This window comes from Nycticebus coucang, chromosome 17, assembly GCF_027406575.1.
Source record: "Nycticebus coucang isolate mNycCou1 chromosome 17, mNycCou1.pri, whole genome shotgun sequence".
NCBI classification, from domain to species: Eukaryota; Metazoa; Chordata; class Mammalia; order Primates; family Lorisidae; genus Nycticebus; species Nycticebus coucang.
In genome coordinates this window covers 40,064,435-40,088,565 of record NC_069796.1, presented here as the reverse complement: position 1 = coordinate 40,088,565, position 24,131 = coordinate 40,064,435, and the positions used below count along the sequence as shown (strand labels likewise).

At 39.1% G+C, this 24,131-nt stretch overlaps 2 protein-coding genes across 2 annotated transcripts; both read left to right on the top strand.

Annotated features, from left to right (window-relative positions):
* Positions 1 to 6,742: 6,742 nt before the first annotated feature.
* Positions 6,743 to 9,112, top strand: TAF7 (TATA-box binding protein associated factor 7). The gene has a single exon (XM_053567132.1). The coding sequence runs from the start codon at positions 7,434 to 7,436 to the stop codon at positions 8,481 to 8,483; it is 1,050 nt and encodes a 349-aa protein (XP_053423107.1). The 5' UTR covers positions 6,743 to 7,433; the 3' UTR covers positions 8,484 to 9,112.
* A 12,776-nt stretch (positions 9,113 to 21,888) lies between these two features.
* On the top strand, positions 21,889 to 23,180 carry SLC25A2 (solute carrier family 25 member 2). The gene has a single exon (XM_053567125.1). It carries the CDS (start codon positions 21,974 to 21,976, stop codon positions 22,877 to 22,879), a length of 906 nt encoding a protein of 301 aa, XP_053423100.1. The 5' UTR covers positions 21,889 to 21,973; the 3' UTR covers positions 22,880 to 23,180.
* Positions 23,181 to 24,131: the final 951 nt, after the last annotated feature.

The following is a 24,131-nucleotide window of genomic DNA, read 5'->3' as shown; positions in this document are numbered from 1 at the left end:
TAGCAGCTCTGCCCCTCTGGTTCAGGGTTTTTCTTTCTTCCTTTTTAATTAAAGACTGTCCCTCAGGCTAGAGTGCTCATTGCATCTTCTGATTCTTGGCCTCAGGCAATCCTCCTGTCTTAGCCTTTGAAGTAACTGGGACTACAGGTAGGCACCACAGTGCCAGGTGCTGGGTTTCTTCAAGTATTTACTGCTCTCCATTACTTCTGGAGGCAGGGAGGGATGGTTATTAAAACTGATCTGATAAATTGGTATTGTGTCCAAATCTACTACAGATTTAAAAGAGTTTAAACATTCCTATTAAGACATATTCCAGAATTTCCAAAACAAAATGGGTACTAAAAGCCATTATGTTATTTATATCCAGGATGAATATGTTTATGTGAAAAACATTTATGTAATTTTTGATGTTTTCAAATTCAAGAAGCCTATAGTCTTCCTTTGGCATTTCTGATAAGTCTATCTTGTCATTTGCAAGTTCATCTCTGCTTTTTTCCCTGGCAGTAAAGGAGGGCTTTTTAGTACTGCAGTTTCTGGGTCACTGAGATGTAGTTCTTGAGCAAGATTCCCTACCTTTAAACCCTTGGCCTCTTTTCCAGAATCTTGTAGTATATCTGCTACTTAGTTCTCTAGGCAAAACAAAGACAGTAGGTATGGAAAATAGCATTTCCTGCACTTTCACTATGGGGAAATTCTTCCTTTATGTCTTGTTCCTGCTGCTTCTCATCTGAACACTCCTTGCTGCAAGTTGCTCCCTGCTTCTAGGTCATAAATGTACACTGGAAAGAAAAAGCAGAGCCTCATTCAGGGTCATTAAACATTCTGATTTTCTGACCAAGATATCTGGAACAGACTGTGGAAGAGAGGGCTGCAGAGTTCTCTTGATGTGTTTCCCAAAAGCCAGGGATTGCTTTGCTTCACTCCAGCCACACATTGGCTAACACCAGTGCCCAGAGGCCCAGTATGTATCTATTGCTCACAATTTCTGAAAGTCCTCATGAGACACTCTATTTGCTTTATTTATAAGACTTATTTTAGAATACCAGCTGTTTTAGTATGAAGGGTAAAAATCATTATTTCTTTTTGACAAAATATTAATAAAATGGTCTTTCCACAAAAATTGCACCCAAATATTTTAATTTATTAAAATTTATTAATAAATTTGATGAAAATATTTCAAATTGTATATAAAACCAGCACACTGTACCCCATGATTGCATTAATGTACACAGCTATGATTTAATTAAAAAAATGGCTGAAGGAATTACCCATTGTAAAAAGTATTATACAGTATAAAAATTCTCACTGTAGGGCAGCGCCTGTGGCTCAAAGAGTAGGGCGCCGGTCCCATATGCTGGAGGTGGCGGGTTCAAACCCAACCCCGGCCAAAAACCACAAAAAAAAAAAAAAATTCTCACTGTAAATTTAACTATATAAGAGAAATTTTCACTATAAAAAGGTAGAAAACACTGATAAAAATTTAAAATCAGTAATTGCACTAGACAATTACTGACAAAAAGAATTTACATTTGATGCATATCCGTACTTTTATAATTCCAAATAACCAGCCCTTTCACAGGTACTATTGGTTGCCCATACCCTTTCTTCTCTTCTAACATTTCTTTTAAGTATCTACCCTCCACGTGCCTATAAAGTAGCAGAACCTATTCACAGCTGTGGTAGGATCTGATAAATCTAAAACAATAATGGTAATCTCATTTTGTTGAGAATGTCTAGTTAGGAATATAGCTTAGGGCAAGGAATCTCAATCTTGGCACTGTTTTGTATCAGGTAATTCTTTGAGGTAGGTAATTGTTCTACACCTTGTAGGATGTTTAGTAGTATCCTTGGCCTCTACACACTAGATGCCAGTAGACCCCATCCCCGCAGTGGTGACAAGCAAAAATGTCTCCAGACATCACCAAATATCACCTCTCTCCCAACAGTTTTGTTTATTGCAGCTCAATTTACAATCACCAAAATGTGGAAACAGCCTAAATGCCCACCAAGTCAGGAATGGATTAACAAGCTGTGGTGTATTTATACCATGGAATACTATTCAGCTATTAAAAAAAATGGAGACTTTACATCCTTCGTATTAACCTGGATAGAAGTGGAAGACATTATTCTTAGTAAAGCATCACAAGAATGGAGAAGCATGAATCCTATGTACTCAATTTTGATATGAGGACAATTAACGACAATTAAGGTCATGGTGGGGGGGAAGGAAAAGCAGAGAGAGGGAAGGAGGGAGAGGGGTGGGGCCTTGGTGTGTGCCACACCTTCTGGGGGCAAGACATGATTGCAAGAGGGACTTTACCTAACAAATGCAATCAGTGTAACCTGGCTTATTATACCCTCAATGAATCCCCAACAATAAAAAATAAATAAATAAATAAATAAATGAAACAAACGAACAAACAAACAAAAAAAAGAAATACAGGCTTAGGGTGTTTCCTTGGTGAGTATTACTCAGCCAGAAGAAGTACATGTCTCTCTTAGTGCAGTTAGATGGAAAAACAGACTGCCTGGGGGGATAGCCACTCTCCTAAATTGCCATGGACAAGAAAGGAAGTTCTTGAATTACTGTTGACCGGTATCATGTGATCATAGCCTTTGGAAGTTTACAAGGAGGGGAGAGCAGAGATGAAAGTATAAATAGGTATAAATAAGTGTTCATTCTTCAATATTAGAAAGATAAAAACAATTTGTGTAAGGCTATGACTGTATCATGCGTAGAGGCAGTTATACTTCTAGACCTACACTGTTCAATACAGTAACCATTAGCCACGTACTGAACTGTGGCTAGTCCAAATTGTGATGTGCTGTAAATGTATGACACATACTAGAATTTGAAGATTTAGTACAAAATAAGAATGTAAACTGTATTATCAATATTTTTAAAATTGATTATATGTTACAATTATATTTTAGGTATATTAAATAAAGTTATTAAAATTTATTTCATTTGGGTTGTTTTGCCATTTTAATGTGGCTACTAGATAATTTAAAATTGCATCTGTGGTTCAAGTCTGTGGCCTACATTATATTTAAATTGGACAAAGATGTTCTAGGCGACCTGGTTTTTGATATAATAGACTTTCTTGTTGTTTAAACCACTATACCTTAGGTTTTGATTTTTTTCTACAGAAAGCATCCTATTTGATATAAGAACTGCTACACATCTTTAATTAACTTGATTTTTACCTTTAAAATATATATTGATACAGCAGTACATTTGTTTGCTTTTTTGGATGTTTGCTACTTCCTCATTCCTAAAATTTGCTACTTCCAAAATATAAATATGACTTTTGCCATCATCCAAAATTTCTTTTAACCTCCAAATATAAGCAACCCTTCAACGAACTTGACAGTGTGTTAAAGGGAATTTCCAAACATACAGGATTAGTAGTAGTCTGATTGCCATACTCCTTAATCATAGACAGGAAACCTTTGGAGAACTTGTTAACACAGTGGGGAATTTATTGCTATCCCCAAATCTTTGGTTCACAGGTGCCAGATATTCTATGGAACAACCACAGTAGTGTAATTCTTTCATAAATTTGGAGTTTATCACCAAAAGCTAAGATGATGTGCTATGGCACATCATTTACAGTTTTAGAGTCAATATAATTTTCTTCCCCAAAATAGCATTTAGAAAATTGTTCAACTCAAAAGCAGAGAATATGTTTCAGCCTGAGGACTTAGATACTTTACAAAAACTTTAGTCAATCCTTTTCATTATGTCTGACAACCTTCTGTTTACTTTTACTAACTAAAATACATCATAGGCTCAGTGCCTGTAGCTCAGCAGCTAGAGTGCCAGCCACATGCACCAGAGCTGGAGGGTTCGAACCCAGCCCGGGTCTGCCAAATAACAATGACAACTACAACCAAAAAAAAAAAAAAATAGTTGGGCATGTGGCAGACACCTGTAATCCCAGCTACTTGGGAGCCTGAGGCAAGAGAATCACTTAAGCCTAAGAGTTTAAGGGTGTTGTGAGCTGTGATGCCATGGCACTCTACCGAGGGTGACATAGTGAGACTCCGTCTCAAGAAAAAAAAAATCCTATGTTGGCAAATTAGAATTGCACTGAATTTTGTCAAGTTACTCGTGTGACAAGAGTATTTGAGCATCATAAAACTCATAGAGAATTAAATGCCAAGTAATATTTGGACTGTTTTCATGTACTCTAAGCATAAATAAAGCACTATGTAGAGATTAGCAAGTTAAATCCTTTTATAAATAAGTAAAATCAAGTATAGTTAAAGGACAAATGGAAAAATTTCACCTTTGAAAAAAGGAAACAGGTTATCTGAAAAGTATAGATAAATTAGTTAACATTCCTCAACACATTATAAAGAAAAGAGAAATAATGCAGTTATCTGGAAGGGCATGATTTTTTTTTTTTTTTTTTTTTTTCAGAAAGAATCTTAGTCATCCTGGGTGGAGTACCATGGCATCACAACCTACAGTAACCTCAAACCCCTAGGCTAAAACTATCCTCTTGCCTCAGCCTCCAAGTAGCTGGGACTACAGGAGCCTACCACAATCCCCAGCTAGTTTTTCTATTCTTAGTAGTGACAGTCTCTCCTGCTCAGGCTGGTCTCAAACCCCTGAGCTCAAGCAGTCCACCTACCTGGGCCTCCCAGAGTGGCAGGTTACAGGCCTAAGCCATCAGAGTGGCAGGTTACAGGCCTAAGCCACTATAGTGGCAGGTTACAGACCTAAGCCACCTGGTATGGCCTGTGCTTTTCTTTCTTTTTCTTCTTCTTTTTTTTTTTCCTTAATCAGGCCCTGGCAAGGTTCTAATTCACTGCCCCTGGTCGGCAGGTCAGGTGCTCTACCAACTGAATGGTGCCCAGCTAGGGAGGGCATAATTTCACTTTTTAAATTAACATAAAAAATCAAACTGGTGTCAGGCTATTTAATTTCCCTTCACAATCCAATATCACAGTCTACATAAACCACACTCACACACAATATTAGTAAACCTCCCCATTTCATCACTAGCATGGTCTTTGACTAGGGAGGAAATGCATATGAACTGGCTCTATCTCATTAAGGCAACAAAGAGTGTATTTTCTCTCACAAATTATAGGATTTAGGTTATTTGTCTTTCTCGATACATCAATTTGTCTCATTCAGTTAGGAAATATTTTTTATGTTGCTCCCATGTTCTGGTACTAAGCACTGGGACACGATGAACAAAATAGAAAAAATTCACTATCATGGAGCTTTCAATCAAAACAATAAAGCTTATTTTGGAAAGTTAGCTACATTTTAAGAATGTTCTCTCAGATTTAGGGGCAATTATTAATATTTTAGAGTACAGAAAATGTATTTATTTAGACAGAGTCTCACTCTGTTGCCCTAGGTAGAGTGCCCTGGGGTCATAACTCACAGCAAACACAAACTCTTGGGCTCAAGAAATTCTCAGCTTCATTAAGTAGCTGGGACTACAGGCACCCGCCATAACCTAGGCTAGTTGAGACTGGGTCTCGCTCTTTCTCAGGCTGGTGCCCAACTCCTGATCTCAATCCATCGCCTGGGCCTCCCAGAGTGCTAGGACTACAGGTGTGAGGCACCACGCCCAGCCAGAAATTAAATTATAAATGACCTTGATGCTCTATCGAACAGATCCATTAAAAAATAAATAGAAGTAGAAAGTATTGCACACTTACATCAAAATACTGAAAGTATCTGTTGATTAATACCTGACTTTCCATAGAAAAGACAAGCAAAAAACAGCAAAATAGTAGCCGTCGAGAGAAAAAAAAATTCCAAAGTAATTTAAAAAGTAGGAAATACTTCACTTACATTCTACTTTAATCAGACCAACAGTCTATCAGATAATTCTGTCCAAGATGAACTTTGCTTCCAGAAGAACACTTATTTCTCTATTTACATTTACATCTATGTCAGGCACATTAAAAAGAGGAATCACCTCTTGTTCCCTTCAAGGTTCTCAACCTTCCTAATGCCACGATCCTTTAACCCAGCTCCTCATGTTGTGATGACCCCCAACCATAAAATTATTTTCGTTGCTACTTCATAACTGTAATTTTTGCTACTATTACGAATTGTAATGTAAATATCTGATATTAGGAGACCCCAGTGAAAGGGTCGTTCCACCCTTAGGTTGAGAACCCCTAAGGCTTAGGGGTTCTCAAAATGGAAACAAACCCAGAAGCACCATTCCCCTATTTTCATAATTAACAAAATACAGATGTTGAATTATATAATGGGCGGCATGTCCTCCTCACTCTATTGTTTTGGGTTCAGTAAAAGGCACCGTACGGTTAATTATAAATTCTTGTACTGGCACCAAATTTTATATACCCCGAGGAGCATCCGAGGAGTTTCCCGAATCAAAGAGGCTTACTGCCAGGACTCCCTTATCTCCGGTAATCACACAGAAGCACAGAAGCTATCCGGCCCCACGGCGATCCAATAAAAATGGTTGCTTAGCGAGGGCCGGGCCTATGTCTTGGAATTGTCACCTCTAAACATTTTCAAATCAATAACTCTTTATGAAACATTCTCATTTTCATCCCGGAAAAGGAATTTCTCGCGAAAAGACAAGTCTCGCGGGTGGGGGGCGGGGAGAAGCAGAGAAATCGCGCTATTGCGCATGCGCACGCTGCGCTGACACGTACTTCCGCCCAGGTCGGCAGGGCCGCCTCCCACCCAGCGTCGCGACGTACAGCTTCCCTATATAAGGAGCTCGCGGCTCCAGACGGAGGCTTCCTGGGCTTCTCCGTGTGGTTCTCAGCGCTGCGGGTCTCGGCGAGTTTCCGCGGTGCCTATTCTGAGTCTTTTCGTTGCTGATCTGTAGTGGATCACTTTGCGAAGCTGCAGGCAGAACAAAGGAATCGAAAAGGAGGCGTTCGGCGCCCTGCCGCTTTGCTCCGAGCGGTTGCCTCTACCGTTCTCTCCGCCCTGGGGAAGCAGACTTTATAATCGTCACTGGATTGTAAGTACCGGAGGCGAAGAGAGCTCACTGCGCCCCGCTTTTTGAATAACTTTGTTCCGGGAAAGTTTGTGGATTGGGAGTATCTGCTGGGCCTTATTTTCTGTGCCGAAAATCGTTCCGCAGGAGCCGCCATTTGCTTTCCTGTTCTCTAGCTAGCACTCTGCGTTTCTGGCAGCGGCACCTAGAGATTGGAACTTGGCATTTAACGAACGTAACTCTGTACTAGCCTTTGTGTCAGTAAAGGCTGTATTTAGTCGCAGCATATTTAGAGAAAAGACTTGGGACTTAATTCAAAATTAAGACAATATAGACTCTTCTCTGCTGTTCTATTTAGAACTCCTTGTAATTACAGACTTCAATTTATAACAGACTGATCTTTTGAACTGTTGCAATAGCTGGAACTTTTTAGTGCAACAAGTGTTTAATAGAGGAGAAGTGAGTCACAAAGGAATTAAGATGAGTAAGAGCAAAGATGATGCTCCTCATGAACTAGAGAGCCAGTTTATCTTACGCCTACCTCCAGAATATGCCTCTACTGTGAGGAGGGCAGTGCAGTCTGGTCATGTGAACCTGAAGGACAGACTGACAATTGAATTACATCCTGATGGACGTCATGGAATTGTCAGAGTGGACCGGGTCCCATTGGCCTCAAAATTGGTAGATCTTCCCTGTGTTATGGAAAGTTTGAAAACCATTGATAAAAAAACCTTTTACAAGACAGCTGATGTCTGTCAGATGCTTGTGTGCTCAGTTGATGGTGATCTCTATCCTCCTGTGGAGGAACCAGTTGCCAGTACTGATCCCAAGGCAAGTAAGAAAAAGGATAAGGACAAAGAGAAAAAGTTTATCTGGAACCATGGTATTACTCTGCCTCTAAAAAATGTCAGAAAAAGAAGATTCCGGAAGACAGCAAAAAAGAAGTATATTGAATCTCCAGACGTGGAGAAAGAAGTGAAACGGTTGCTGAGTACAGATGCTGAAGCTGTCAGTACTCGGTGGGAAATAATTGCTGAAGATGAAACAAAAGAAACAGAAAATCAAGGCCTTGATATCTCTTCTCCAGGAATGTCTGGTTACAGGCAGGGTCACGACTCATTAGAACACGATGAGCTGCGGGAGATATTCAATGACCTTAGCAGTAGCAGTGAAGATGAAGATGAGACACAGCATCAAGATGAAGAAGATATAAACATCATTGACACTGAGGAAGATCTGGAAAGACAGCTACAGGACAAGCTGAATGAATCAGACGAACATCACCAAGAAAGTGAAGGAACCAATCAGCTGGTTATGGGGATTCAGAAACAGATTGACAACGTGAAAGGCAAGCTCCAGGAGACCCAGGACAGGGCAAAACGACAGGAGGATCTCATCATGAAAGTGGAAAATCTGGCTCTCAAGAACAGATTTCAGGCTGTGCTAGATGAGCTCAAACAAAAGGAAGATCGAGAAAAGGAGCAGCTTAGCTCTTTGCAAGAGGAGCTAGAATCACTCCTAGAGAAGTGAGGAATTTTTATACTTAATTGTACAGTAGTTATACTGTACAATTGATGCAGTCCTTAGACTGGTCACCCTTAGAAGAACCTTGGCTTCATCATTTGGGCTGGATAGTAAGACCTTGCTATAGTTTCCATTCCCTTTACTGTTGAATGTTCTGTTGAATTATTTGTTTTTAATTTTGTTTTCAGCAAAATTATCTCATTTTGTTAGATGTTCATCCACAAGAAGTAGGATAGTATAAGAAAAATGTAGGCAAATTGTAGGATTGGTGGAACGCATAGTTCCATCAATCACAGCTTTGTTGTGGGACTTTGTTACTGTTTCTCCATTTGCCAGAAGCTGCTCTTGCTGTAGTGATGCCATCTGTGATCAGTAAGAAGAACCTAGTGTAAAAGTAGTAAAGCTAGTGTGCTTATGTTATTCCATGCAATAGCTATTTTCCAAGCTATTCAAAGCAATTTCCCAAATGTAGAGATGTAAATAATTTCATAAAGTTGTTTCTAACACAATAAAAGCAGCTAGTTATGACCTTATAATGTATCTTGTTATTTTGTGATTAGTGGGAGTCATATCTTCTTAATGAGGTGGTTCCTTGGAGTTTGATCCTGTTTTGCAGATTGAGTTGTATGAAGAAGACAGGAGGGGCAAAAAATTGGGAAGTGTTAACCTTTGCATTACATTAAGGTTCTGATCCATTTGCTCCAGTAGGAAGTTGGAAAACATTAGGTACAAAGCCTTTTTTAGACTACCCTAATTGTATGAAGATCTTATTTGTAACTTTTTTAATAAAGGCACTAACCTTACCTGCATCAAGTAATGGAATCAAAGCAAGTACACTCCTGTGAATGATTCTATTGGTTCAGATAAAGTTATTTCTAATTATCTTCAATTTAATTCGTTCATTTATTTAATAGTCTGAGAACTGAGGTGATTTGTCGTAACCATAGTCTGATACTTTAAAATTCTTTAGATAATTTTCAGATTCTTTTAAATGTTTTATGCTCTAAAGATAAAGCCTCACACTGATGCTACTTTGGAAAATTCATGACTGACAAATTTATAAAATGCAGAGTTGACATGAAATTCATTTGTGACTAGTTTATAAAAAATTTTTTGTTTGGAAATATTAGCCTCATGAAATGTTTAAAAGCTATTTAAATTTTCTATTGGACAGGAAACTGTTGAAATGTGAAAAAAAAGATCAATTTTCCAGACTTCAAGTCTACAGTCATATGTGCTGATATTTAGAGACTTCACAAGGTTTATTTTTTCACATTATCTATTTTTTACTATATTTTCACAACTTTAAGATTTCATTTCAGAATATGAAAACTTAAGCAAGGTTCCCCTTGATAGCTTGGCTTTGGATTGTTTAGTGCTTTTTTTTTTTTTGACACACTCTAGCTTGGTTGCCCCAAGCTAGAGTGTGGTGGGGACAGCCAGCTGAAAGTCCTGGGTTTAAGCAGTCTTTTGAGGTTTGCAAATAAAATAAGTTTTCTTGGGTGATTCTTGGTATTTTGCTTCACTTGGAAGATGGACACCTGAAAAGCTCTCACCATATCTGATGACTTTACAGTGGATCATTTATCAGGTAATTTATTCTGAACAAGCTCTCAACACTAATAATTGTTGGGTTCCATCAATAATGGAAAGGAACGATGCTGGGTACACTCAACAAAATAGCTTACTGATCTAGTTTCTCCTTCACTAGTTAGCTCTATGCTGATTCTAAAATTCACATGTGTAAACCCTATCTCTGTGCTTCACATTTAATGTTTTCATTTGTGTACTAGAAGCATTCCTGGAAATACCCCTCAGGCAACTCAACTCTAAAAGTTTAAAACATCATCTTTCTTAAAAACTTGCCTCTCCTCCGTGTTCTAGTGAATATAATGGCAGTACCACTAACCCCAGCTGTTGAAGCTAGGAACTTGAGCCATAACTTTTGACTTTTTTCTTTCCTTTCCTACTTCTGATTCTACTTCCTAAAAAGCTTTTTAGTTACTCTGCTTCATCCCCACTGTCATTGTCCTAGTTTCAGCCATTATTATTTCTTGCTTAGCAAATGGCAATAGCTTCCTAACCGGTGTCGGTTTTTTTCTTTTCCTGATTTGTTTACTGGGCTTATCTTGAAAGTTCAACTGAGGCACCTAATTTAATTTTTTGACTGCCATCAAAGTGATCTTCCTAGATATATATGATATGTCACTTCCACACTAAAACCTTTGAGATTTAGTTTATATTTCTTAAAAAGACACACAAGATTATGAGCATTCCGTTTACCTTTTTAGCCTTAGCTCACCACATCCTCTCCTTATAATGCATCCATCTTGCATTTATTTACATTTTTTAAGGAGTTTATTCCTTCTTTCGTTCCTGGGACATGCGAATTTTTCGTTGTTTTTGTTTTTGCAGATTGTTCACATAGGAGAGACACAGGTTTTTTTTTTTTTTTTTTTAATTGTTGGGGATTCATTGAGGGTACAAGACACCAGGCCACACTGATTGCATTTGTTAGGTAAAGGAGAGATACAGGTGTTTTTTTTGCAGTTTTTGGCCGGGGCTGGGTTTGAACCCACCACCTCCAGCATGTGGGGCCGGTGCCCTACTCTGTTGAGCCACAAGTGCCACCCGAGATACAGTTTTTTTAAACAGCTGTTCACTACCTGGAAGACTCTCCTCTTTGTTTGGCTAAATCCTACTTAACTCTTAGTTTTCAAACATACCACTCCAGCAAGGCTTTCTTGACCTGTATATAGGTTAAGCAACCCTGTTATGGCTTTGCCTGTACTCTGCGCTACTCTCTCATTCACTCAGCATTTATTGTGCCAAATGGTTTCAGATAATGGATGTTCTTTAAGTGTTGAATGTAATCTTCATGCACTCTATGATCTACTGGAATAAATATCTTTTTTTTTTTAATTAAATCATAGCTGTGTACATTAATGCAATCATGGGCACTATGCACTGGTTTTATATACAATTTGAAATATTTTCATCAAACTGGTTAACATAGCCTTCCTGGCATTTTCTTAGTTATTGTGTTAAGACGTTTATATTCTACATAAATATCTGTTTTGACTACAGTATAAATTACCTGTTGCTTATATTTCCTACTAGGCTGTAAGTTCACTGAGACATTTTGGTTTGTTAATCACTGTAAACTTAACTAAAGAATAGTAAATTTCAGTAAAATCTTAAGGTCAAGACATGCAGTGCACACGTTTGTATCTTAGATCAGTGACCTATAAATTGTACAATCCTGGGCAAGTAACTTAATCTGCCTCAATTTTTTGATCTCTAAAGTAGAGGTGATAATATAACCTGCCTCACATGCCTATTGGTTGTTGGCTATTGAATCATATAAAAGACTTAGAACAATGCCTGAAATACAGTGAGTGAGCAATAAAAGCAAATTTAATATTACTGCCTATTCTCTAGGGCAGTGATTTTTCAGCTGGTGTGCCACAGCAATCTTAGGTGTGCCATGAAAAATTTTAAAAGTCATTAATTATTTTTGGAAGAAATTCAAAACACAGAATATATATATATTTTTACTCTTTTGATCAACATAATTTAAGTGTACCTTGGAAGTTTAACTATAGGTTCAAGTGTCCTGTGAGATAAAAACGGTTGAAAAACACTGCCCTAGGGTATGGACTATCACAGAGATTAAATAATTGAATTAAAGATTGACTGAAAAAGTGGAAAAGTCTTTGCAAGGAAGCAATTGTTTTAAATGTGATTAATTTCAAATGTAGGAAATTTTCTAAATCAAAGCTTATAAATTAGGTTATAGCAGAAATAAAGTTTTTGTCAAATGTACCTGCAGCATAAACAAATTGACCAGCTCACTACTGTAGCTTTATTATTTATTTGATTTATTTATGGCTAGCTTTGCATTAATATTAAAAATATTCCATAATGAGAGTAATTTTCTGCTACATAAACTTAAAGACTTTACAGAAGGTGGATTCATTTCCTTTCAAGTAAATTCCAAGTTATCAGACAATTTTCTCACAGCTACCTAGGTTTATATATGCAGTATTTCTGGGTTCGTGAACAGAAGTTTTTAATAACTTTTTAAAAACTAGTGTTTAAAGAATTACAGAAATAAGACTCCTTAAAAATTTTTAACATTGCAGAAATTTTATAAAAAATAAAAACATCATCTCTCTCATGTCAACCTTCTCGGGCAAACTTCTCTTAACATTTTGATAAATAGGGCAGGTGCGCAGGGTGGCTCACACCTGTAATCCTAGCACTCTGGGATGCTGAGGCAGGTGGATTGCTTGAGCTCAGGAGTTCAAGACCAGGCTGAGCTAGAGCAAGACCCAGTCTCTAAAAATAGCCGGGCATTATAGTGGGTGCCTATAGTCCCAGCGACTTGGGAGACTGAGGCAATGGGATCACATGAGCCCATGAGTTTGAGGCTAATGTGAGCTATGATGCCATGGCATTCTACCAAGGGCAACAAAGTGAGACTATCTAAAAAAAGGTTTTTTTTTTAGATACATGTAATTTTTCCAGGTCTTTATTTGGTGCACAGTCATGTAAATAATGTATGGTTTTGTAAAGCAAAAAAATGATTTTGCCATAAACAGTATTATGTACATTCACTCAAAAATATATTATGGATATCTTTATCAATATAGATAGGTCTGCTTTTTCTCATCATGCAGATTTTATTAATTTTATACACAACCCCTATTGATGATTACTGAGGTTGTTCCATTTTTAATTTGCTATTACCTAGAATGCTACAATAAACATGTACATACAACCTCTAGTAAGAATTCTAAGTGAAAACGTAGACTAGAAAGAATGTTTTTTGCACAGCAACCACACTGGCATTCTTTATATACTTCAAATGCTAAGCTCTTTCCTACTACAGAGCTTTAGTACTTAGAGTTCCCTTTTGCTGGAACAGCTGCCAGATGTTTTCCTGCTTAGCTTTTTGTTATTGAAGGCTTGATGCAGACCTTACTTTCACTGGAAATCTTATCTGGCCCCTTCATCACATTGTTAAGGAGCATGTGATTTAGATGCTTCATGTTGTCAAGTCTTCACTAAAATATTGAAAGGTCCTGTGCCATTATTTTATGGTATGTATGCTCTGGAGGACATATGCTTAAAAACAGAAGCATCATCATTTTAGTTCATTAGAATCTAATGGGAAAAAATGGTTTCAGTTGCTTAAGATTGCCTGTTGTCTTGGGTGGTGGTATAGTATATGCTGGGCTCTGTTCTCTTTAAGGCCAGCTGCTTAATTGAATGTTTCAGGGAACTTGACCTCTGCCTTTATTATTTCTGTAATTATGTTTGACAATTCAGTGATGGTATAGACCATTTCCCTATTAATTCCCACATTGGCTTTGGTTTCCAATATAGTATTTTTCTACAGATATTTTTGTTTAATTGAACTGGAACATACCGAGACACTACCATTTACATTTATCTTTAGTTATGGGTGCATAGGCCCCTCTGGATGAGAAAGTTTCACTTCTGGTGGTGACAATGAGATGTGGAAGAATTGTTCTTTTTCTAACTTGTTTTTATAAAATCAGCTGTACAGTGGTCTCTCTTTTTGTTCTAATTTCATATCTAGGGAGAAATAAGCATTCTTTTTGAGATTATAGTTTGTAGAGAATGTATTCACATATTGTAGTGTCGGGTATCTTTGAATTGGAAACTCATGTCAGACAATAGTTTTGTGCTGATTTTAAGTACTGGTTTTAAGGGATGTTTGTCTACTTCTATAAGAATACTCCCAAATTGTTACTGATAACGTGAATTTTACAGATACTAGTTTTTCAATATCTGCTTGGATTTTGAACAATTTTTCAAAATGTGTAATACCTTAGCTTTTCTTTCCTTTTTTCTCAAGGCCTTGGCTTTTCTCACAATGTATTCCTTCATAATTAGTGATACTATTGAAGCACATGACCCCATTCTCTAACCTTGGCATAAAATGCATTCTACTTTAAGAAACAGTGTTTCAAGATAACACTATTGCTTATTCACAAAAAAGACTAGTCTCATTTTAAGCTTACAAGTTCACAGGAAGGAGGCTTAGCAGAACAAGGCCACTGCAGGGGCAGTATAACAACTCAGCCATTTTCAGATCTTTCTGATTCCTTAAATTTCTCTAACATCTGTGCTTCAATTTCTTTTTCCTATAGTAGCTGGTATCTTATCTCCTCTTATTAGTAGGTTTATAGTTAATGGGGTATATTTATTCTAAAAGTCCTGTTCTTTCTCTTTGTCATGTGCACTGCATCTTCTTGTGGAAGAGCCAAAGAGGAAGGTTAGATGTGTCTCTTTTCTCTCCTTGGTGATTGAGCAGCTAAATTCAGAGTACAGAGTGAATTACTACACTAATTTGAGAGAAAACAGAAAACAACAATTATAGTCCAGTATTGTCTTAGAATGTGTGTACCTCTACAATATGTTGTTTTACTGGGTAAATCTTCCTTTCTTTTTTTTTTTGGCCGGGGCTGGGTTTGAACCCACCACCTCCGGCATATGGGGCTGGTGCCCTACTCCTTTGAGCCACAGGCACCACCAAATCTTCCTTTCTTGCATACTCTTTGAACATTTTTTCACTTGGCCACATCCTTTGTCATCTATTGAGGAAACTCAGGTCAGCTACTATCATTATTTATAATACTTATTAATGTTTCTGTACTTTTAACATCGTTTTTTTTTATACATCTAAGAATACATTCCTAAGTAAAAAAATAACTTCATGGGTGTCCTTACAATTGAGATACCTTTTTTGAGAGGGAGCTATATTTTCTGGATTTACTTTAGTTTTCTACAAGTCCTCACCTCAATACCCATCCTTCTCATTTACATGGAGCTCTCTCCACAGCCTTCTCTTAGATCTTTTTTCCCTTTTAATTCTCACAGGTACTTACTGTGATAGTGAGCATCCAAGATAGCTTCCATTAATTCATGCCTCCTGGTATTAATGCCCTTGTATAGTCTCCTCCTACATTGAATAAGAATGTCCTAAGTAACCAATAAGATGTTTCAGAAATAATGTGTGACTCGCCGTCCTAGTAATAAAAGACATGTAACTTTTGCCTTCCTGTCTCTTGGATCACTCACTCTGGGGGAAATCAGCCACAGTATCACAGGGACACTCCAGCAGCCATACTGAGAGGTCCAAATGGTGACAAACTGAGGTCTCCTTGTGAGCCATACCAGTGAACCATATTGGAATGAAATTCTCCAGTCTTGTCAAGCCTTTAAATGACTGAAGCCTTAACTGATACCTTGACTGCAATCTTGTGACAGATTCCCAAATCAGAAATACCCAGCTGATCCACAGAAACTGTGTAAGATATGTGTGTTTGTCATTTGTCATTGTTTTATATCACTTTATTTGGGGGTAATTTCTTATGCAGTAGTGGACAACCAATACAGAATTTTGCTACTGAGAAGTGGGTGCTGCCATAAAAATCTAAAGTTTGAGAGCAGTTTTAAAATCAGATCTGCAGATCAAGAAGAAACTGCTGTGGAATTTTGGACTCACAGAAACAATGTGATATTGATGAGGCTCAGAAACAGTACCCCCAAACGAAGGCCTCAGAAACAAAATTTCTCTGACTTCCTGTCATCCAGTGTCTCATTCCCATTCTTCTTGAGGCTATCCAGAGAAACTACAATCCCTCTTCCCCAAGGCAAATTATAAAAGCCAGAACCCCCTTTCCCAAAAACAATAAAACCTAAAATTATTCTATGTAAAAACTGCTTGTAAAGTAGTTATCTGACCTACCTTGTTTGATTTAGGCTATAAGGCCTCTGTTCCAGACCCTGCTGTACTCTTAAAAGGAAGGAATGCTGCTCAGAGAGGCCAAGAAGAATCTATAGACAGGTCTTGCTGGGTTTCCCCACTCAGTCTATTAGCATTAGATCATACTTTGTCCAGTCATATTTCTATATAGCTTTCTATACTTTGTTGAACCTAAGTGTAAAAATCGATAATTTCTCTTGTATCTGAATGTTCCCATATATACACATTAAATAAATGTGTCTTTCTCCTATTAGCCTCATGTCAGTGATTTTTCACTGAAGCTTTATGGGACCAGGGGCCTTTGTTCCCGATAATATCACAAATGTTTATTTTTTAATACTAAGTTTTGGGGTGATTTGTTATGCATAAATATATAATTAATATGTAAAAAATGTCATTTGAAAAAATAGAGTTACTTAGAAGAGTAAGTAGAGCCAGGCACAGTGGCTCACTCTTGTAACCCCAGCACTTTGGGAAGCTGAAGTAGGCCAGGAGTTCAAGACCTGCCTGGACAATATAGCAAGACCCTGTCTATAAAAATAAAACCAAAAATTAGGCGCAGTGGTAGCTACTCAGGAGGCTGAGGTAGAAGGATCACTAGAGCCCAGGAGTTCTGGGCTTCAGTAAGCTGTAACTGTATGGTTGTACTCCAGCCTGGGAGACAGAGCAAGACTTTGTGTCTAGAATTTAAAAAAAAAAAGGAATGGATGGCATGGGTAGATAGAAAGCCTTCACTCTTAAATTCAAGATTCAACATTGAGTGTTGGTATCAATTGGGAGCATCTATGTGTTCTTGATCAGAGAGATAAAGTGAAGAAGACTATGATAGTATGAAATGTATACACTAGTACCCCTGTAAGTTGACCAACCAAAAGGACTGTAATAAACATGCAGAGGTGGTCAACATAAGGAACTAGGCCTATTGTATTGTACATATGTGTGGTGCATGTCTGGTTTATGAAAATTAGATCACTGTAGGAAGGTGGTCATCTCTGGGCACCACCACTTACACCTTTCAGTGGTAAACTATGGAGGTTCTACTGTATTTGGTCTTTGACCTTTTCCTGGCCTACAACTCCTAACATTCTTGCTACAAATTGATGGATGTCTTTTTGTATGGTAATGAGTTGACTGATAGCTGGTAGCCTCTAGGTGGCTTCAGAATGGGGGCTGGTCACCAAAAAGCCCAAGGTAAGATTAGACATTTGGGAATTTCATCCCCAGCCCCTACCTCTGGAGAGGGGAGAAAGGCTTAAAGTTAAGTTAATCACCAATAACCAATGATATAACCAATCATGCCTATGTAATGAAGCCTCTGCAAAATCCCAAAAGGACTGGGTTCAGAGAACTTCTGGATGGCTAAATATGTGGAGGTTTCTGGGGAGTAGCACCTTGGGGAGGGCATGGAAACTCCATGCCCCTTCCCTCATACCTTGCCCTATGTATCCCTTTATCTGCTTCCTCTATATCCTTTATACTAAACTGGTAAACACATTTCCCTGAGTTCTGTAAGCCACTCTTGCATATTAATCAAACCCAAAGAGGAGGTCATGTGAACTCCAACTTGAAGCCAGTCAGTCAGACACTCCAGAGGCCTGGAATTGTGACTGGTGTCTGTGTGTGTGTGTAGAGGGGGTGGTGGTGGGGGGATGTGCAGTCTTGAGGACTAAGCCCTCATCCTGTGGGATTTGATTCTGTCTTCAGGTGAATAATGTTGGAATTGAGTTGGAGGACACCCGGCTGGTATCCACTGCAAACTGCTTGCTTGACGTATGGAGAGAAACTTCTATCATGTATTTGGTCACAGAAGTCCTCTGTTGATAGTTGTAATTCAAGAGCAGAGGAAAATTACATTAAGTATGTTTTTTCACTCACAAAAGCAGTACTTAAGGACTGGAGGCATGAGTTCTTCATGACTTGCAGCCTAAAGGGATCCGTGCAGAGAGAGCCTACCTAGCACAGTTGCTCATACAGCCAAAGTGATTAAATAGCCTGGTAGAACTTAACTCATTTATTTGAATGGAAGATAAAAGATGTAAAACATTTTTAAAATGTCACTAAAGTAACAAACACCTTTACAATAAGTAACCTGAATTATGTTTTAGGATGTCTCCACAATGAGATGGTAATGCAGAGTATATGCCATATCAATGGACTTATATTGCCTTGGATTTTCCCATATTTATTACAGATATGATAATGGGCTCCTAGCATTTTCAGTATACCTAATGGCTTAAACCATTTCTAAATAACCATAAATGTGTAGTTGTCCATTTCACTGGCATTCAATGTTTATTTTTAGACTTAATCTTCAGGAGGCGTTAAAGGGGGATTTCTTTCTTTCTTTTTTTTAGCAAAGCATAAGAAGAAAGTTTTATTTAGTAAAGTGACACCCCAACACAAGCAGGGGGACCATACGCTTAATCTTAAAGGAGGCGTTAAAGGGGGATTCCTTTCCTTTCCTTTCCTTTCCTTTCCTTTCCTTTCCTTTCCTTTCCTTTCCTTTCCTGTCCTGTCCTGTCCTGTCCTGTCCTGTACTTTCTTTTTGTAGCAAAGCATAAGCAGAAAGTTTTATTTAGTAAAGTGACACCCCAACACAAGCAGGGGCACAGAGTTTTGGGATATCCAGGATCCTTATCCTACTCTATGAAGGGGGTCTGAGTGGGGACCTATCTGACAGTAGCCTCGGGTTTTCAAAGGGCGATTTCTAATTTATATTAGATGGACTATAGCAAAGTTTACTTCATATATTATCATTTAAATTATTTCTGTTACTATTTAATACTTAGTGCAGTAATATAGTATCTAACATAATGCTTTTAATACAGACAGCACTCAAAGCTATTTAAATTCTATGCATGATTCTCATAATTTAAATACATATATGATCAAAAATGATATCACCTTTATCAATCTTTACAATGGCTGATAGAAGTTTTACTATTACACAATACAAATTCTTGACTTTTTCAGATAGGAAAACTTGAAGCTCCAAGTCTAAATTCTGAGAAGATTTTTATATAATTTGGTTTCTCATAAATGAACATAATTCAAAAGCAATTGATTACCTATCTTGAATTAAAATATTAAGTATATCTAGATAACTTGATAGTGCTTCCATAAGAAGTATTAAAAACAGTTTCCCCTGGCTCAGTGCCTATAACTCAGGGGCTAGGGCACCAGCCACGTACACTGGGGCTGGCAGGTTCAAACCCACCCTTGGCCTGCTAAACAATAATGACTACAACAATAAAATAATAGCTAGGCATTGTGGTGGGTTCCTGTAGTCTCAGCTACTTGGAAGGCTGAGGCAAAGGAATTGTTTAAGCCCAAGAGTTTGAGGTTGCTGTGAGCTGTGATGCCATAGCACTCTACTGAGGGCAACAAAGTGAGACTCTCCCTCAAAAAAAAAAAAATAGTTCCCCCCTTTTCTTTCTTGAGGATGAAATCAAAATAGAAAAAACATCCCTCAAATATGACAAAGTATTAAAAATCTTAAGTTTCCTAGCTTGAAATGGCCAACTGTTCTCACATATCTATTTTCCCTATTAAAAAGTCTGCTAAATAAAGTAACAAAAAGGAATTTTAAAAGATGTTAACCCCCAGCGACAAAGAATAAGAGATGAGACAACAGTGAATGAGAAATGTCTACTGATTTTCAGAAAGCCAAAATAGAGAAATGATAAATGAATTCATAGATCAGAGGAAGTTACATGTTAAATGTCTGCAAGGAGTCATCAAAAGAGAGACAAACCCACTTGATATAGAACCTGTGGAAGGCTAAACTTTTGCAAACAGAAGATTCCAGGGAAGGTGTAAGGCTAGAGACATGAGAGTGGTTAAAGTCTATGTTCAGAGTTTTGGGATGTCCAGGATCCCTATCCTACTCTATGAAGCCAGATAACCCTTTCTCCATCCCACAGAAGATGGAAAATTTATTTTCTAGACAAATTGAACCAAAGAAGGCCCAAACTCAGAGAAAGAAGACACAGATGAAGGCTGGGGTGTCAAACTATGCATACTTACTGCAGGAGGGTCATCCTTCTTCCCCCATCTTGTTCTTATTAAATCAGTATCTAGGTATACACAAGTATAACCTACCCCTCTCATTACCCTGCCCCCCACCAAATCAAGATTGGAAGATTACTCTCTGAAGAAACCATACAGTCTCAGAGAAAATAACTGCAAATACTGAAGTCTGGGTATGCTTCAAAGAAAAGGCCAGATCACTATTTACCACAATGAAGACTACTTGTTGACCATCCTAGTGTCTCACTTTTAAATATTAATTGACAGCCAAGGATAATCAGACAAGGAAAGTTTCCTAAATGAGAGAGAGAATGTTTTCAGTGTATTTTCACCTAGATTTTGTTTTTACCTGCGACTGACTGGGCTAATCATATAGGCCTGCAAAGAATTTGTTCCAAAGTTGGGATTAGGAACATCTGGGAGGAAAAAGTGCATCCTGACAGTGGTAACTTAACTAACGTCCAAAACAGCATCTTACCTTGGAAGCTAGATGTGTTGTCATTTACATGCCTAACTTCTACTGCATAAAGCTCTGTGGGTCCTCAGTAAGAACCTTGAAATTTTGCAAGCTTTCAGTGTTTTATCCGCACAGCTGTTTTTTGTTTTGTTTGAGACAGAGCCTCAAGTTGTCGCCCTGGGTAGAGTGCTGTGGCATCACAGCTCACAGCAACCTCCAACTCCTGGGCTGAAGCGATTCTCCTGCCTACACCTCCCAAGTAGCTGGGACTACAGGCGCCCTCCACAACACCCGGCTATTTTTTGGTTGCAGCCGTTGTTGTTTGGTGGGCCCGGGCTGAATTCGAACCCGCCAGCTCAGGTGTTTGTGGCTGGCGCCATAGCCGCTTGAGTCACAGGCGCCGAGCCACAGCTGTTTTTTTTTTTTTAATCACCCGTCTTCACAATGCAGTATATACAGGCTACTTCTAGAAATGACCAGGACGCCGCGTTCCACCAGCTCTTGGGCTGCAGCAACCCCAGTTTGGCAATATGTTGCCACGAGGTAGCATTTCTCCACCTCTGCAAGAACAGAGTAGTGCAGCTGCTGGGCTTAGGCCCCCCCCCCCTCCACGGTATCCCCCAGAGTGAGGAGCAGGTTTTCTGATCAAAAGCAGCCAAAGACTTTCATGTAGCAACCCTCCAGTAGTTTTGTTTTCTACTTTTTTTTTTTTTTCTAAAGAGGCTCTTTTTCTATAGATTGACCTTTGAATCCAGGCTCAATCAACTGGCAGCATCACTTTTTTTGCTTTGCGTGGTAAGAAACAGGGAACTCTGGCCAAATAGGAAAGCATTTCTTTCCTTGCCAGGTATTTAGCGATGCCCGGAGTCTCTGGCCATAATAGCAAGAATTTATCAAAAATCTTTCAACCGCTATGTTGCAATTCACCAGAAGTATTTAGTCGGGCCGGATTGCCGTGGCAGGCAGGGGACGCGCTGGCGAGCCGCGCGCTGGCCAGTGGGCCGGGGGTTATTTATGTGCGTGGGCGGGGCGGGGGCTGCCGGCGGCCAAGAGTGGAGTTAAGCGGTCTCCCCCGGCCGGGATTGAGCACCAAGAGCTGGCGGCTGAGCTATCCTCTGGCGCTCTCCGCTGCTGGACACGAAAAGCCCGTCCTACACTTCGAAGAATTAGTTGCCCTCCACTGAGCCTAGCAGACACTACTGGGCGAACATGAAGTCCGGTCCTGGCATCCAAGCCGCCATCGACCTCACAGCCGGGGCCGCAGGGGGCACCGCGTGTGTACTGACCGGGCAGCCCTTCGACACAATGAAAGTGAAGTTGCAGACGTTCCCCGACCTATACAAGGGTCTCACCGACTGCTTCCTGAAGACGTACAAGCAAGTGGGTTTCCGGGGCTTCTACAAGGGAACCGGCCCAGCGCTGATGGCCTACGTCTCTGAAAACTCTGTCCTCTTCATGTGCTACGGCTTCTGCCAACAGTTCGTCAGGGAAGTGGTTGGACTGGACAAGCAGGCACAGCTGAATGACCTGCAGACTGCAGTTGCCGGGTCCTTGGCTTCTGCTTTTGCTGCGCTGGCCCTCTGCCCCACTGAGCTCGTGAAGTGCCGCCTACAGACTATGTATGAAATGGAAATGTCAGGAAAGATAGCAAAAAGCCATAATACAATTTGGTCTGTCGTGAAAAGTATCCTTAGAAAAGATGGCCTTTTAGGCTTCTACCACGGACTCTCCAGTACTCTACTTCAAGAAGTACCAGGCTATTTCTTCTTCTTTGGTGGCTATGAACTGAGCCGATCATACTTTGCATCAGGAAGATCAAAAGATGAACTAGGTCCTGCCCATTTGATGATAAGTGGTGGAGTTGCTGGAATTTCCCTCTGGCTTGTTGTGTTCCCAGTGGATTGTATTAAATCCAGAATTCAGGTTCTTTCCATGCTTGGAAAACAGGCAGGATTTATAAGGACTCTTTCAAGTGTTGTGAGAAATGAAGGAATAGCAGCCTTATATTCTGGACTGACAGCTACTATGGTTCGAGCATTCCCTGCCAATGGGACACTATTTTTGGTCTATGAGTATAGCAGGAAGATGATGATGAGCCAGCTGGAAGCATACTGAAGTCTTCTGGTGAACCCAGATCCAAGGACAGGAATTTAAGGACTACAATTCATTTCATGGTTCACAGAGTACCACACCAATGTGGAATTATTTTTTACTTCATGAGAAATTTGGTTTCATCTTCTTTTTCTACTCTAAATCTTAAACTTCATGGAAAGACCTCTTGTCTTACATTATGTAATTTCTGCCCATAATTGTATCAAAATAGAAAAGTTACTGCTTTTGCTTTTGGTAAAATATATAGGGTGAGCTGGTTGGCCCTATGTACATAATCTGGAAGACTAAATATAGTTCTATCAGGGCCTTTATGTGTATTTGCAGTTTTGATGGTTATGTGTTGTGAGTGAAACATAGTTTGGTTCTATCCATAATCTCAAGTGTCACTTGAAAAAATCCAGAATTGACCTTGTTTCATGAAGACAGATATATATGTTGCTTAGCCCATTCCAGATGTAAGGTCTCTTTTAAAGTCTTTTTAACATGCACACTATACTAGGTGGTTAAAGTTTTCAATAGCCTTTGTGTGGTTCCTGAAAACCAAAATGCCTATCTAGATTTTTAGGACATGTATATTGGTATGGCTTCCACATTCTTGAGTTAAAGTTTCTGGATTTTCCCAAATATATTACTTTTAAAATAGTGCTATTCATTTTCAAAGTGGGATTATATTCTGAATTGTTAGGTGTGGCTTAGAGTATCAGGCCTTAAGGAAGCAGCACAACCTTCGCCTGCAGTGACTTCCTTTCTCTTCTTCCAAAGAACTGGGCTTCAGATTAAGGAAGGGGCTGTGCTGCTATGTTTTGATGAAGACCCATATGGCCAAAAAAATAAAAATAAAAAAAAATAAAGACCCATATGGCCAACAATAGTTCAGTTTTTGGCCTCTGGGTACTAGCCTGGGTAGGATTCCAGGGTGTTATATTAGCCCATTTAGGGGTTGTTTGTTTACTTTGGATCAATTACTATCCTCTGTGCCTGTACCAGTCAGAAATCCTTCTCGGGAACAGAAAGTGCCAAAGCTGGCTCAGTGCCTATGGCGCAGTGGTTACAGCGACAGCCACATACACCAAGGCTGGTGAGTTCGAACCTAGCCCGGGCCAGCTAGACAACAATGACAACTGCAACAAAAAATAGCTGGGCGTTGTGGCAGGTACCTGTAGTTCCAGCTATGTGGGAGGCTGAGGCAAGAGAATCACTTAAGCCCATGAGTTTAACGTTGCTATGAGCTGTGATGCCATAGCACTCTACCGAG

Excerpts from the sequence above, each read along its gene's own strand:
- TAF7 (XM_053567132.1), top strand. The coding sequence starts at position 7,434 with ATGAGTAAGAGCAAAGATGATGCTCCTCATGAACTAGAGAGCCAGTTT.
- SLC25A2 (XM_053567125.1), top strand. The coding sequence starts at position 21,974 with ATGAAGTCCGGTCCTGGCATCCAAGCCGCCATCGACCTCACAGCCGGG.